Here is a 12,580-nt window from a genome sequence, read left to right on the forward strand (position 1 = left end):
TGATGAATGAAATGTATATAATGTAGCACATGTATTGTGTTACTTTGAATTCTGAATGTTTTGAGGAATGATGATCTATAACCTTATTTAGGGTTAATATTAGTTGAGCACTTATGTTTTGTATTAATTTATGTTGAGAAACGATGATGTAAGATCTGAATTTCGATTAATGTTAAGATGTCAGGTTCGATCATTGCTTCCGCATTTGATGTGTATAATGATTATCTTTAGAGAAAATGTATGAAAATTTTGGGATAGATACGAAAAATGATATGATTTAGCTTTAAGTTTGAAATACAAAAATTTATTATCCCAGAATTGTCCGAGTTTATGTAAGACCGAAATCTCTAAAAGAAAGGTCCGAGTGTAAAAAATGAATATAAGAAATAATTATTTTTATCTTTTTGTATTACCGTGATACTGTCATGATTTGTTTATTTTAACATGTAAAAATATGAGGATAGCTGCTGATATGACTCATCTGCATTGCCATAAGTGAGTATCTTTACATGTTGTAAAGACCTCTAAACTTTAGTGTACATAATCTGCACCTATGTTGCACGAAAACGGGAATGAGAAACGTTTATAATACGAAATGGAAACACCGAAACAAAAATTCTTCTAAAAAAATAAGTATAAATTGGGTCCAAAACAGGAATGAGAAACATTTCGAAAACGGGAAAATGGCTCGTCTGAGCAGTTTTTGTGCAACATAGATCAATACATCATGCTGCTCCAGCAACTCCCTAATTAGCATTTTAGGTGCTACTCACTATTATTTCTGATAACAAACTTCTGATGACAATAGCCTTCACATTTCGAAAATGTGAATTGTAGATGCCTGAAGTACATATGTGACTCGGCATAAATTTCACCACACGCCAAAATGAACAATTGGGTCTGCATCTTGCACAAAGAAAAAATTTGCAATTCACATATTTGCAACCGGCCTCATATCGAACTCTACACGAATATCTGACTTGATAGTCCATCTTCACATCAACTTAATATTGTCTAAATGTAAAAATTAGTTTCTATTTACTTTTTGTTAAGCTCAAGGGTAAGTAGAAACGATTTTGATGATAACAAAAATATTTTTATGATATAAATGTATTTTTTTCTCATGCAAAAAGTAAATTTATTTTGAATTAAAAGAGAATTACTTTTAGGCATATTTTCTTGTTTTAATCATTTATGTCTCAAAATCTTATATTTGAATTTTCAAATTTTGAATTAAAGGAGAATTGTTTTTAAGCATGTTTTCTCTTGTTCATGTAAAATAAATTTATTTTGAATTAAAGGAGAATTGCTTTTATATATGTTTTCTTGTTTTAATTATTTATGTCTCAAAAGTTTATATTTGAATTTTCAAATATTGATTTCTCATGCAAAAAGTAAATTTATTTTAAATTAAATATGAGATATATTTTCTTATTATTTGAGAAAACCTAAACATTTTTTGAATTTCAAATTTTATATTAACCTTTTATTTAATGGTTAGTGTGTTTGGAAGATGTATATATATATAGGGTAATTATGGAGGCTCAAAGTAGGACAAACTTGATAGAGCATTCAAACAAGAGTGAAAAAGTTCAAAATGCTAGAAGTGTGCTGGCTGGTAGAATTCTCAACCGTTGGTGACTTGTTTGTAATTGTCTCTGGTAATAAGTTTGTTATTTTTACTCACTTGTTGTATGAAGAGATTGTATTTGCTAGTAGTGTGCTAATGGTTTGTATGTTGGTTTTACCTCAAATTAAAAGTTAGTATTGATTTTTTCTAGTGGAACCTCAAGCTAAGACTTGAGAGAAGGATTAGGTTCTTTAAAGTCGAACCTCTATAAATTTCTCTTATTCTGTGTGGTTGTGTGATTTTATTGATTTCAATCCTACTGCAATCATCACATATTAAGATAACAAATTTAAGAGTTTTCAAAAAAGCTCAAATTATTAATGTTTGAAAAACTCAATTCACCCAATTCTTGCGTATTTTTCTGGGCAACACTTTTAAAGTGTGCACCTAGGTATAAAAGATCACCCTAGTATGTAATTGATATTTCGGGTCTCGTTTCCTCAATTATATAATTTTCTATGCATTGAACGATCCAATTTCTTTGTAAAGGGTTGTCATCACATTGTGAACTTGAAAATCTTACTTCCGGGTACTCCAGACTGGCTCCTCTAATTCATCACCACTACCACCACCACTATCATCACCATTATCATATATTTTATTATCACAATCATCATCTGTCTATGGAGCGTTGTCTGATAAACCAACCATGCCATATATACCAAAATTATCATTTCGCAGTGAACTATACGTGCTAATGTAAATAAAATGACACCACCTGAATCCTTATCACCACCACTATATGAAGGAAATTGGTTTTGCATCTGACTACGTAGATTACAAACTCTAGCATCTTTACAAATCATATTAACATACATCACTTTATATTTCTTGTTGTCACACATAATAAACTTGACACCATAGTCATAATTGATAACGAACTTGGTAGCTGGAATATCACTCGAATGTTTCGTTACAAAATGAATGGTGATATCGTATCTTGTTTTATCAATTCCGTCATCGTATACACAATCTCAACCAATTGAGTAAAAGTCATATTCTTATAGATTCCCGCATGCATCCTATTACCCCCAATGTACTTATTATCACTTCATTTCCCATTCCACACGATAACCAATGAAACTAAATCTATTGTTGCAATATTGAAAGTGGAAAAAAAATTAGTCTCACCATTACCATGGATGTATTAGACCCACAGACACACCTAGATCGGATTAAATTCCTCAACTAAATCAAGTCGTAACTATTAGCAAGTTTATTTATTTTTTGAGATTTGTATTTTATTTTATTTTCTAAATAAATGATTTATACAATTTGAATTTATGATTTTTGTCTTAAAACCAACAACAATCTTATTATTATCATATTCTGTAACTAAATATGTAGTACATGAAAAAAATTAAAAAATTTATGAAAAACATTTGAGTATTTTAACATAATGCATTTAGGCATATATGCTTAAGAAGTCAAAATTTTTTAAATAATATGATAAAATTAAATATTTTATATTATTTTAATCATATATTATATAAATCAAATTATTTAACAAAATACTCATATTATTATTCATATTATTTTAAAAATAATATTTATAACCATATTGGGTTTTGTGGCCCACAAAACCCGATAACGATATGTATTTTCAATTTTTTTCTACACAAATTAGTACAGATTTGGAATGATATCTACCAAAAAAAGTTCTATTCACAACCACAATCATTTTATACAACCTTAATAAGCAATGTGAACACAAATAATTTTGAAAAAAAAAATAAATAGAAATCAAATCGATAACTTGAAATTGAAGAAAATTGTTTGTTGGAGATAGAGAAATAAACTTATTGAATGAGACTTCAATAAGGTCGTTGCAATTGATGAAAAAAGTTGAATGACCAAGCAAGCAAAGTATGAAGAATGGTTGAGTTTGGACAATTTGACAATAGAGAAAAAGAGAGTAATGTGAATTTTGAAATAAGAGAGGGAAGGGAAATGTTATATGAAAAAGACAAAGGTGTTTTGATAAATGAGCTTAAGGGAAATGTGGGATTTCTATTTTAAAATATCATTAAGGGTATTTTTTGGTATCTTAAATAAAAGTGGTTATAGAGTGTAATTAATTTGTTTGAATAGTCAAAAAAAAAAATTTTCTGTGAAAAACATAAAAAATAATTTTGTAAATTTGATCAAGACTAATTTTGAATTACTCCTAATAAAAAAATAATAATTTGAGGATAGGTATTGAATCTTTACACTTGTATATAACTTTAAATAAACATATTTTTTTTATTTAAATGTATAATTTTTGTCTATATAAATTAATGAAGTGTTTTGAATGTTTGTTGTCATGATTCTTTGTCTATTAAGTTTTGTTTTTAAGTTTTAATATTCAATTTTTTTCTAAGTTAATATTTGAAATTGCTTTATATGTAATTCTTTTATTTTATTTTAGTTATTATCGAGATACAACAATAAATTTATAATTGCGTTAGAATTTTTAGTATTTGAAATACCAATAAAAAATAAGTTTGTTAAATAATGCAGAGTGTTTCTAGCCCAAACCCTTTAAAGTTCAAATCAAATTTGTCAAAAATTACAAGAGAAAACAAAGCCTTTAGAGTAGTATTTTTTATATACTTTGGGGCTGTTGTGTCATTCCCTATTTTTAAAGACTAAATCTAACTAATAGAAGAGTATTCGTATAGTTTGGAATTACTTACTTCAATTTTTAAGACATTAGTTTTGGATATTGGTTGGCATGCTATAACCGAGGCCACATTTGAAGGGTTTATAAGAGATTTATCACTTTTCTGAAAATTCTTCCCTTTTAACACCCGAATGAAAGTTATTGAGAAAGTTTATCTAAAAGTTGTATGAGAAGATCTCTCGACTTTCATGATTTATTCTTTTATTTTTGTACTAACCCAATAATCCCTCATTTACAACGCATTGAAGGTAAATATATGCCAGAATCCCTTGATAAGTATAATCATTCCAAAATAATAGGGAGTGAACCCTAACCCAATAAGCATAGCTAATAAATAGAGTTACTAATTTAGTAAAAAAAAACTCGTAATAAATAGTGGAAAGCAATTGATGTATACTTGACCACAACCCACTTGTAAAAAAATTAGGCATGAGAATAGACAAAACTAGATAAGCCCAAAAAAAAATCATGAAGGGCAATGAGACCCTTTCATCTAGATTATTCAAAAAATTTATCGATAACTCTTATTAGAGTATCATAGGAAAATTTTATGAAAGAAAGATAAGTCTCTCGAACACTCTTTGTATTCAATATCAATAACATGCCAACTAATATTGAAAGTTTGAACAAATAATATTGAAATATGATGATGCTCTTCCATTTGTTAATTTAAGATTCTATAAATGGGAGGTGACTCCCAATTTATACATGGATGCGAAAATTCATACTTTAAACATATTATTTTATCATTTGATAAACATTTGATTTTTAGCGGATTTGACGTAAGTATCGAATGTCTATTATGGGAGATATCTTGTGCCATTTGACTAGCTTATTTTTTATAGATTTTTCGAATATTAATAATTTTTTATAATTATAAAAAAACAAAAAAAAAACTATAAGAGAAATCAAAATTATAAATTTTTTTAAATACAAAAAAAAAATCTAAAAAATTATTGTGAAGCAAGAAGCTTGTTTGGGTAAGTTTGATGATGTTTGATACGCATTTTTTTTTTCTATAAATAATGTTTGATAAGCATTATGGGCACATTATTTGAGATTGATATGCAAATCAATGAGAAAAGTTCAATAAATTAACGCAAGTGGTTTATGGGGAATTTTTATGGGGAAATTTTCGTTGCACGCCTTGGACATCGTAATATCCTCAAGTGGTTTATACTTGAAAACCTTTTTTATTTTTCGTGCATTGTTAATTATTATATTTCTTATTAATTATAATGCATAATGTTCAAAAGATAAATATTTGACATTAAACCTCTTAATACTAAATCGAGTCACACCATATTCATGCATCATACACGGAAATATTTTTAAATCTCTGCTAAATAATAAAAAAAATAAATGAGTGATTGAAGCATTTTAATCAAATATGGAAGATAATGCACAAAATTTACCTTATAAATAATATAGCTAGTAATTGAATTCCATAAGAATATCATAACTATTGATATTTTTATAATGTTAATGACTACGATACAATTTAAAACATGTTTCACATAACTATTTGAAACACTTAATTCAAACCTATGATAAAAAACATTATTTTTATGTTTATCAAACAACACTGCACAGGAATAGAAAATTAAAGCTGTAAATTGAAGAATATTATCTGTATTATCAGATGAAAGAAAGAGCTATTTATTCTCCTAACAATCCGGTCCAAGCAAATCGGCCCAGAAACAGACCGGTTCAGCAACGTCTTTATTATTTTTTGCAACGTCTTCATTTCATACAGCTGTGAAGTAGTCGCCCAGAAACGATTTTGGTCTCTCGCTTCCCTCACTTATATCTTCCTTCGCAAGCAATTAGTCTCACTCTAGGGTTTCCACAATCACTGAAGAGCAATGCTACTTCAACTTCCTCGCCTGACTAGTTCCTTGAGAGGCCCATTCGACGTCGATCACGCTTACCTCCAACGCAAAGCCTTCCTCCAGAGCCGCCAACCTCGCAGGTCATCTCTCCGAACCGCAATCATCGCCGTGTTCCATGAATTAACGAGCGTATTCAGTGAAACCCGTTTTTAATCTTCGTCGATTTGTTTCTCTCTGTTTATTTGTGCATTTAGTGCCGGGAACACGCTCGAAGAGTCCGGCCTTGCGAAAAGGATCGTCCGCAGATGGGATGAAGGTGAGAGAAGCGGATTATGGTTTGTAATTCTTACCGGAATCGTCATTTCGTCAGATTACGAGTTAACTTTGATTGAATTGTTGAAGCTTCGTACGAAGTGCGGCAAGCGTATAAGCAGTTCGTGGGCGCGGTTGTGGAGTTGATTGGCGGGGAAGTATCATCCGAGGAGTTTCAGGAGGCGGCTTTAGCAATTTATGGGGTTTTCGCCAAGACAGTGGAGGAGGACGAGATCATTAGAAGGATTGACGAGAAGAGGTACGCATTTAAAATTTTTGAATTACGTCGTTGGTATGGAATTTCCTGGTAGAGGGGGTCTTAGAAGTGGTGGAATTCATAATAGGCTCCCCAAATGCCACGGAGCTGGGTTTTAATTGTTTTCAAACATAGCGAGCGTTGAGAGGGAGTGCTGGTCCAAATTTCAAGTATTGCAGGATGAGTTGTTTACAAGCATAAAACTACTAGATCAAGTGCTCAAACGGGGATCAAGGATAGGGTGTCAGATTTTGACTTAAGACGTGACGTGGGATGGAATTAGGGTTTCTGATTAAGGAAATGATTCTCGTGCTACATGCGTGTGCTTGTTTTTTGGTGACCATAAATTTATTGCCTTGTTGACGAAGGGATATCTATGGTAAAGGATAGTGTTGTTTGTGTAATACGAGGATATTATTGGCAGGTAGTCATGTTAGTGTAATATGAAACATCGAGTATAAATGAATGGAAAAATGGCTTTTTGGTACCTAAACATGTTGGGTGTTAAGAGGATTAGATAGAGCGTGAAAAATGCCAACGTACTGCCAAGGGAAACATTTTGACCCATTTATAAACATAGAAAGGTATATTATCCAAAGAGACATCTCACTATTTTGATCTGTTTTATAAGTTGTAGATATTTCATTCTTTTATAAATGGTTCAACTCTGTTTTTTTTGGTTGTTTGCTTTACTCTTATGTTTTGTGATAAGTAAATGATGTATAACAGAAAAGATGCATCGAGGTGGCGAATCTGATACAAGACAGATGATGCAAGTTTAATTTTTTTGCATCCTCAATGAATGCTATATGTTTTGATATGGAGATTATTATGTGCAGATGTATTGTTACACAAGAGTGTAATTGTAGCTAGTATGTATTAATGCAGGTTGGACTTGCAAAACGTACTTGGTCATGCTGTATTGGATGACAGTCTGCGAAAAGTTGCCTCTCTAGCCCAGAGACTTTCACTTTTGCAGTCTAATGACAGTTTGGATGTGTTTGTTCCGGATAGGGAAACATATGGTACTCTTGATGATTTAGAATTTGGTGCGAATCTTGTTTTCCAACCGCCTTCTCGGTTTGTGGTTGATGTCTCTTTGGAGGATGGAGATTTGTTCGAGGAAAGTACTCTGCGTTATTATTTCCCTCAACATGGATGGTATGACCACAACAACCCCATTAATTATGATCCTTCTGCTGACAGTAAACTCTTTGATTTGCGGTGGTTAAGAGATGCTTGTGACAAAATATTGAAGGGGAGTACCTCACAGCTTCCCCGTGATGAACTGGCTATGGCTATCTGCCGGGTACTTGATTCAGAAAAGCCTGGTGATGAGGTAATTGCTCATGATGCTGTTGCCTTACATGCCTGAAATAGTCCTTTAGGATGGCGCTTCAAGTTGTATGACACTTTAATTTTGAAGAGCTTGAATCTTTTTTCTTAAAGGTAGCTGGTGATCTTTTGGATCTTGCTGGGGATGGTGCATTTGAAATAGTTCAAGACCTAATATTGGTAAGGTTACTGTTGGCTTATGTCCAGGATCTTGATACATGAGGATGTATAGTATTTGTTAATGAATTATGGTGTGGTTTTGCAGTTATATGTCCTGAGTTGGTTATTAATTTTTCTCTATTTATGTGTACTGGTGGTTTTGGTACTTTCGCTAAGCTGGGATGCAGACCATTATTTTTGGTTGATATTCTCCTTCAAGGATAACAGTTATTTTACATCTTTGAAGATCTTAACCTTTGATATATCACGTGTCATTGCTTGTTTTAGAATGCAATTCTGAGGCAATGTTATTATTACAATAACTGGTTGTGACTGTTGTTCGTTATTCTGCTTTGGAGAAATTAGCTCAAAATAATTTGCCCGCTCATTGCCTCCATATTCGTTATGTTTGATTCTTTAGCAGTCTACTTTTATTGCTGTTGAAAAGTTTTCCTTCTCCTTCAGCACAGAAAGGAACTTGTTGATGCTATCCACCATGGGCTTCTGATACTGAAATCGGACAAACCTGCTACAAACACTCAATCACGCATGCCTAGCTACGGAACTCAGGTTTGAAGTGGTTTGGCTGCTTTGGCACATATCCATACATGATACATATGGATATGGATATGCATTGTCTTTGTTTGTAGCTTTTCTTACTTTTTTGCTGTTATTCTGTTGGTAGCATTGTTGATATGTGATAAATCTCCAGCAAATCTAACATGTAAAAATCCTTTCTATGAGTCTGCAGGTTACTGTTCAAACAGAGTCTGAACGGCAAATTGATAAACTTCGGCGAAAGGAAGAAAAACGGAGTAGGCGTGGGGCAGATTATGGAGCTGAGGATAGTTTGTCTGCCCTGAGCTTTAGTTCTTTGCTCCAAGCAAGTGAAAATAAAAGCCCGTTTGATGATTTGATTGGGTCTGGTGAAGGGTCACAACTTGCAGCCACTTCTCTTCCCCGAGGAACTATCAGGAAACACTACAAGGGATATGAAGAAGTCAAAATTCCACCAACTCCAACTGCATCAATGAAACCTGGGGAAAAACTGGTATTTGCTTTAACTGCAGTATGAAAGTTCTACTGAGCATGCATTCTATTCGGTTTTGTCAGGTTTATGATCAGAATAATGGTCGACATTGATGCATTACTTTTGCACCATTGAATCATTAGGGCACAAGATGTTAGAGGAACAGTTATTTTGATAACTATTTATTCATCCCTTTTCCTATATTTATATTTGTTGAAGGACCAAAAGCCGTAGGTTTCTTATTTGTTCTCCAAGAAATCAGTTCCATGCCTTTAGGTTTCTCATTTCTGTTTTTTTGGGGTGCATGAAGGACCAAAGCCATAGGGAATGGGGAGAGTGTGTAGTGTGTAGAGTGTCATGACCGATAGAGAACAAAATGAACACAGATCCTGAGCAATAGGCAATAAAAATTGAGTGCTTGACTGAATTATAGTTATTGCTAGAGCCAGTCCATCTATCAGTAGTTCTTGCGGAAGGAATAAGCTGTCGATAGTAGGAGAATGGTGTATGTAGTGGATTAATGTTATGTTATTTCTATATGTTGTATTTGTTATAATATTGTTAGGTGGTTAAGGCTAAGTATATAAGCTTAGTCTCATTTTCAGTTCATGTGGTTGTTGTTTTCTTTCTGATCAATAAAGTTTGCAAGGTATTATTTTTTCTCTTGTGGTTTTCTTCTTCTTCTTCTCATCGTGAAGCTTTTGCTTCATGGTATTAGAGCCCTAGACTAGGGTCGATGGCCTTTATTCCTGAGTTTAGTTCTCCTTCTCTTCCTCATTCTTCTTCCGCTCTATCTTCGGCCACACAATCTGATTTCTCAGCAGTGGCAAAGGCATTCAATTTTATATCGATTAAATTAGATTCCGGAAATTATCTTTTCTAGAAGGCGCAGATTCTAGCCACAATTAGGGCGTTCGATCTACTGCCTTTCATCAACAAATCTCCTCCTCCATTGAAGTACATCTCCAATGCCACCTCCGATCACGATGCTCTGGTCGTGAATCCTGAGTATCTCAACTGGATCAGGTCAGATCAATTGCTGCTAGATTGGTTATTTTTTACCATAGAGAAAGATGTTATTGCACAGGTGATTCATTGTGAGTCATCTGTTGAGGTATGGACAATTCTTGAGAATCTTTACTCACAACAAACTGTTGCCAAATCTTTTCAATTGAAGCAACAGTTAAGATGTATAAAGAAGCATGATTTTGATAGGACCCTTGTTAGTCACATGTACCAGCAAAGAAATAGGAGGGAAGAAGCAAGGGGCAGAATAGGATATTGGGAGAGGGGGAAAGTGACAAAAACAGTTGAAGGGTAAAAAGGGGAAGAGCAGCCAAGGGAGCATGGCTGATAGCTGAGGCCGTTGGAGGGGAGTGTTGCTGGATAACAACTATAAATAAGAGAGGCTAGGAGAATATTAGGGGATGACTTTGGTATTAAGTTCTTGGGAGAGTTAAGGGCCTCTCGAATGCCCTATTGTTCTTATTTTTCCTTGTTGCAAATTATTGGAAACCATTGATATTCGATTGCTGTGAATTTGCTATCTGGTATCCTATCAGATTTTTCTGTTAATGATTACATTTTGAAAATCAAGACCATAGAACATGCCTTAGCTGCTATTGGAGAACCGTTAAATGATAAAGATCTATTGATGACAATTCTTAATGGCTTGGATAATGACTATGAAACTGTTGCGAGTCTTATTACATATCAGATGGATGAGATTAATATAAAAAAAGTTCAATATTTGTTATTGATGCATGAGCAAAGTCTGGCTGCCAAAACTACGTCTAGTTCGTCTATTTGTGGTCTTGATTCTGTGCATGTCATTCTTGTGTCTCAAAGGTCTAGAAATGGGAGTGGCTCTAATAGAGGTGGTTTCCTCAACAGAGGAGGTTCTATTCCATGTGGAGGTGGGTTTAGAGGAGGAAGAGGTCATGGTAGGTCATCAGGTAGAAGGATATACTGTCAATTATGTGGGAAACCCCGATCACCTTATGGATAGATGCTATCATAGATTTGACAAAAATTTCCAGCGTGTCTTAAGTCAAAATTTCAGTCCACAATTTGGTAGAGGTGGTGGTGTATTGTAGTCTGATCCATAGGCGTTTGTAGCTAATCCCACTGGTACTAATGAGGCTTTCTTGATTGAGTTAGGGCCTGCACCTGGAACTCACTATGGTTATTTGTCACAACCTTCAGAGACACGGTCCCAATCCTCCTCATTTTCATCCTATCATGGAGAACCATCTTGCTTTGTAGACTTCGGAGCCACAAACCACATTACCTCAAGTCTTAATAACCTTTCTCTTCATTCTCCCTACAATGGCAATGACAAAGTTGCAGTGGGTAATGGTAAGAAGCTTCCCATTTCTAATATTGGACTTAGTCAATTGTATACCCAAACTACTCCCACTTCTATCATTTATTTACCTAATGTGCTTCATGTTCCTAATATAAAGAAGAACCTTATTAGTGTTTCTCAGCTTACTAAGGATCATAATGTGATTGCTGAGTTTCACTCTAATTCTTGTTTGGTTAAGGACAAGGATTCAAGGCTGGTGCTATTACGAGGGATCCTTAAAGACGGACTCTACCAACTAGCTCCAGCATTTGCTCATGCTGAATCTAAGGCTGTGTCTTCTATCAAGTCTAGAAAACTTGCTGCTCGTGTTTGCTAGTGTGTCTTCTTCTAATAAATGTAAAGGACAGAGCTTGTCCTCTTTGTCCTCTTTCAACGTGTCTTCTAATGTGCCCTCTGGTGTAAAAGTAGACCATGTCAACAAGATATGTTAGCAATGGCATGCCAAGTTAGGGCATCCTTCCTTTCATGTACTTCAGTCTGTTTTGAATAACATCAAAGTTCCTTGCTCTAGTTCTGGTATTTCATTTTGTGATTCTTTCAAATTGGGCAAAATGCATCAAGCTTCCTTTAGAATTGGTTTATTTGGATTTGTGGGGTCCTTCTCCTATTCTTTCTATTGAGGAGTATCGTTATTATATTATCTTTGTTGATGCTCACACTAGGTATACATGGCTATATCCCTTGAAACTCAAGTTTGATGCCCTGACCATTTTCAAAACTTTCCACAAGTCTGCTGAGCTACCATATCAATCTAAACTTAAAGCCCTTGAAACTAATAATGGTGGTGAATTTAAGGCCTTTTTACCTTATGTTTATGCTTGTGGCTTTCAGCCTAGGTTTACTTGTCCTTACACACACCAACAAAATGGTGTAACTGAAAGAAAACATCGACATATAGCTACGATGGGCCTTACATAACAGCTCATGCTCACATGCCCTTAAAATTTTGGGTAGAAGCATTTCAAACTGTTGTCTACACTATAAACCTGTTAC

The 12,580-nt window shown here is 33.8% G+C and overlaps 1 protein-coding gene across 3 annotated transcripts in view; it reads left to right on the forward strand.

The window, feature by feature from the left end:
* Positions 1 to 6,056: 6,056 nt before the first annotated feature.
* LOC127793113 (DExH-box ATP-dependent RNA helicase DExH14) overlaps positions 6,057 to 12,580 on the forward strand; it is a 74,816-nt gene continuing 68,292 nt past the window's right edge. Inside the window, exons 1-7 of one of the 3 annotated variants that reach the window (XM_052323895.1) lie at positions 6,057 to 6,267; positions 6,382 to 6,443; positions 6,530 to 6,698; positions 7,584 to 8,034; positions 8,145 to 8,210; positions 8,655 to 8,759; positions 8,941 to 9,240. In XM_052323895.1, coding sequence (XP_052179855.1) covers positions 6,161 to 6,267; positions 6,382 to 6,443; positions 6,530 to 6,698; positions 7,584 to 8,034; positions 8,145 to 8,210; positions 8,655 to 8,759; positions 8,941 to 9,240 — 1,260 coding nt within the window. In that variant the 5' untranslated portion in view covers positions 6,057 to 6,160. Of the gene's footprint in view, positions 6,268 to 6,381; positions 6,444 to 6,529; positions 6,699 to 7,583; positions 8,035 to 8,144; positions 8,211 to 8,654; positions 8,760 to 8,940; positions 9,241 to 12,580 lie in introns of those variants that run through there. The other 2 variants (XM_052323896.1, XM_052323897.1) reach the window with 2 other exon arrangements.

The sequence above is a fragment of the Diospyros lotus genome, unplaced genomic scaffold, assembly GCF_014633365.1.
Source record: "Diospyros lotus cultivar Yz01 unplaced genomic scaffold, ASM1463336v1 superscaf1, whole genome shotgun sequence".
Taxonomy (NCBI): Eukaryota; Viridiplantae; Streptophyta; class Magnoliopsida; order Ericales; family Ebenaceae; genus Diospyros; species Diospyros lotus.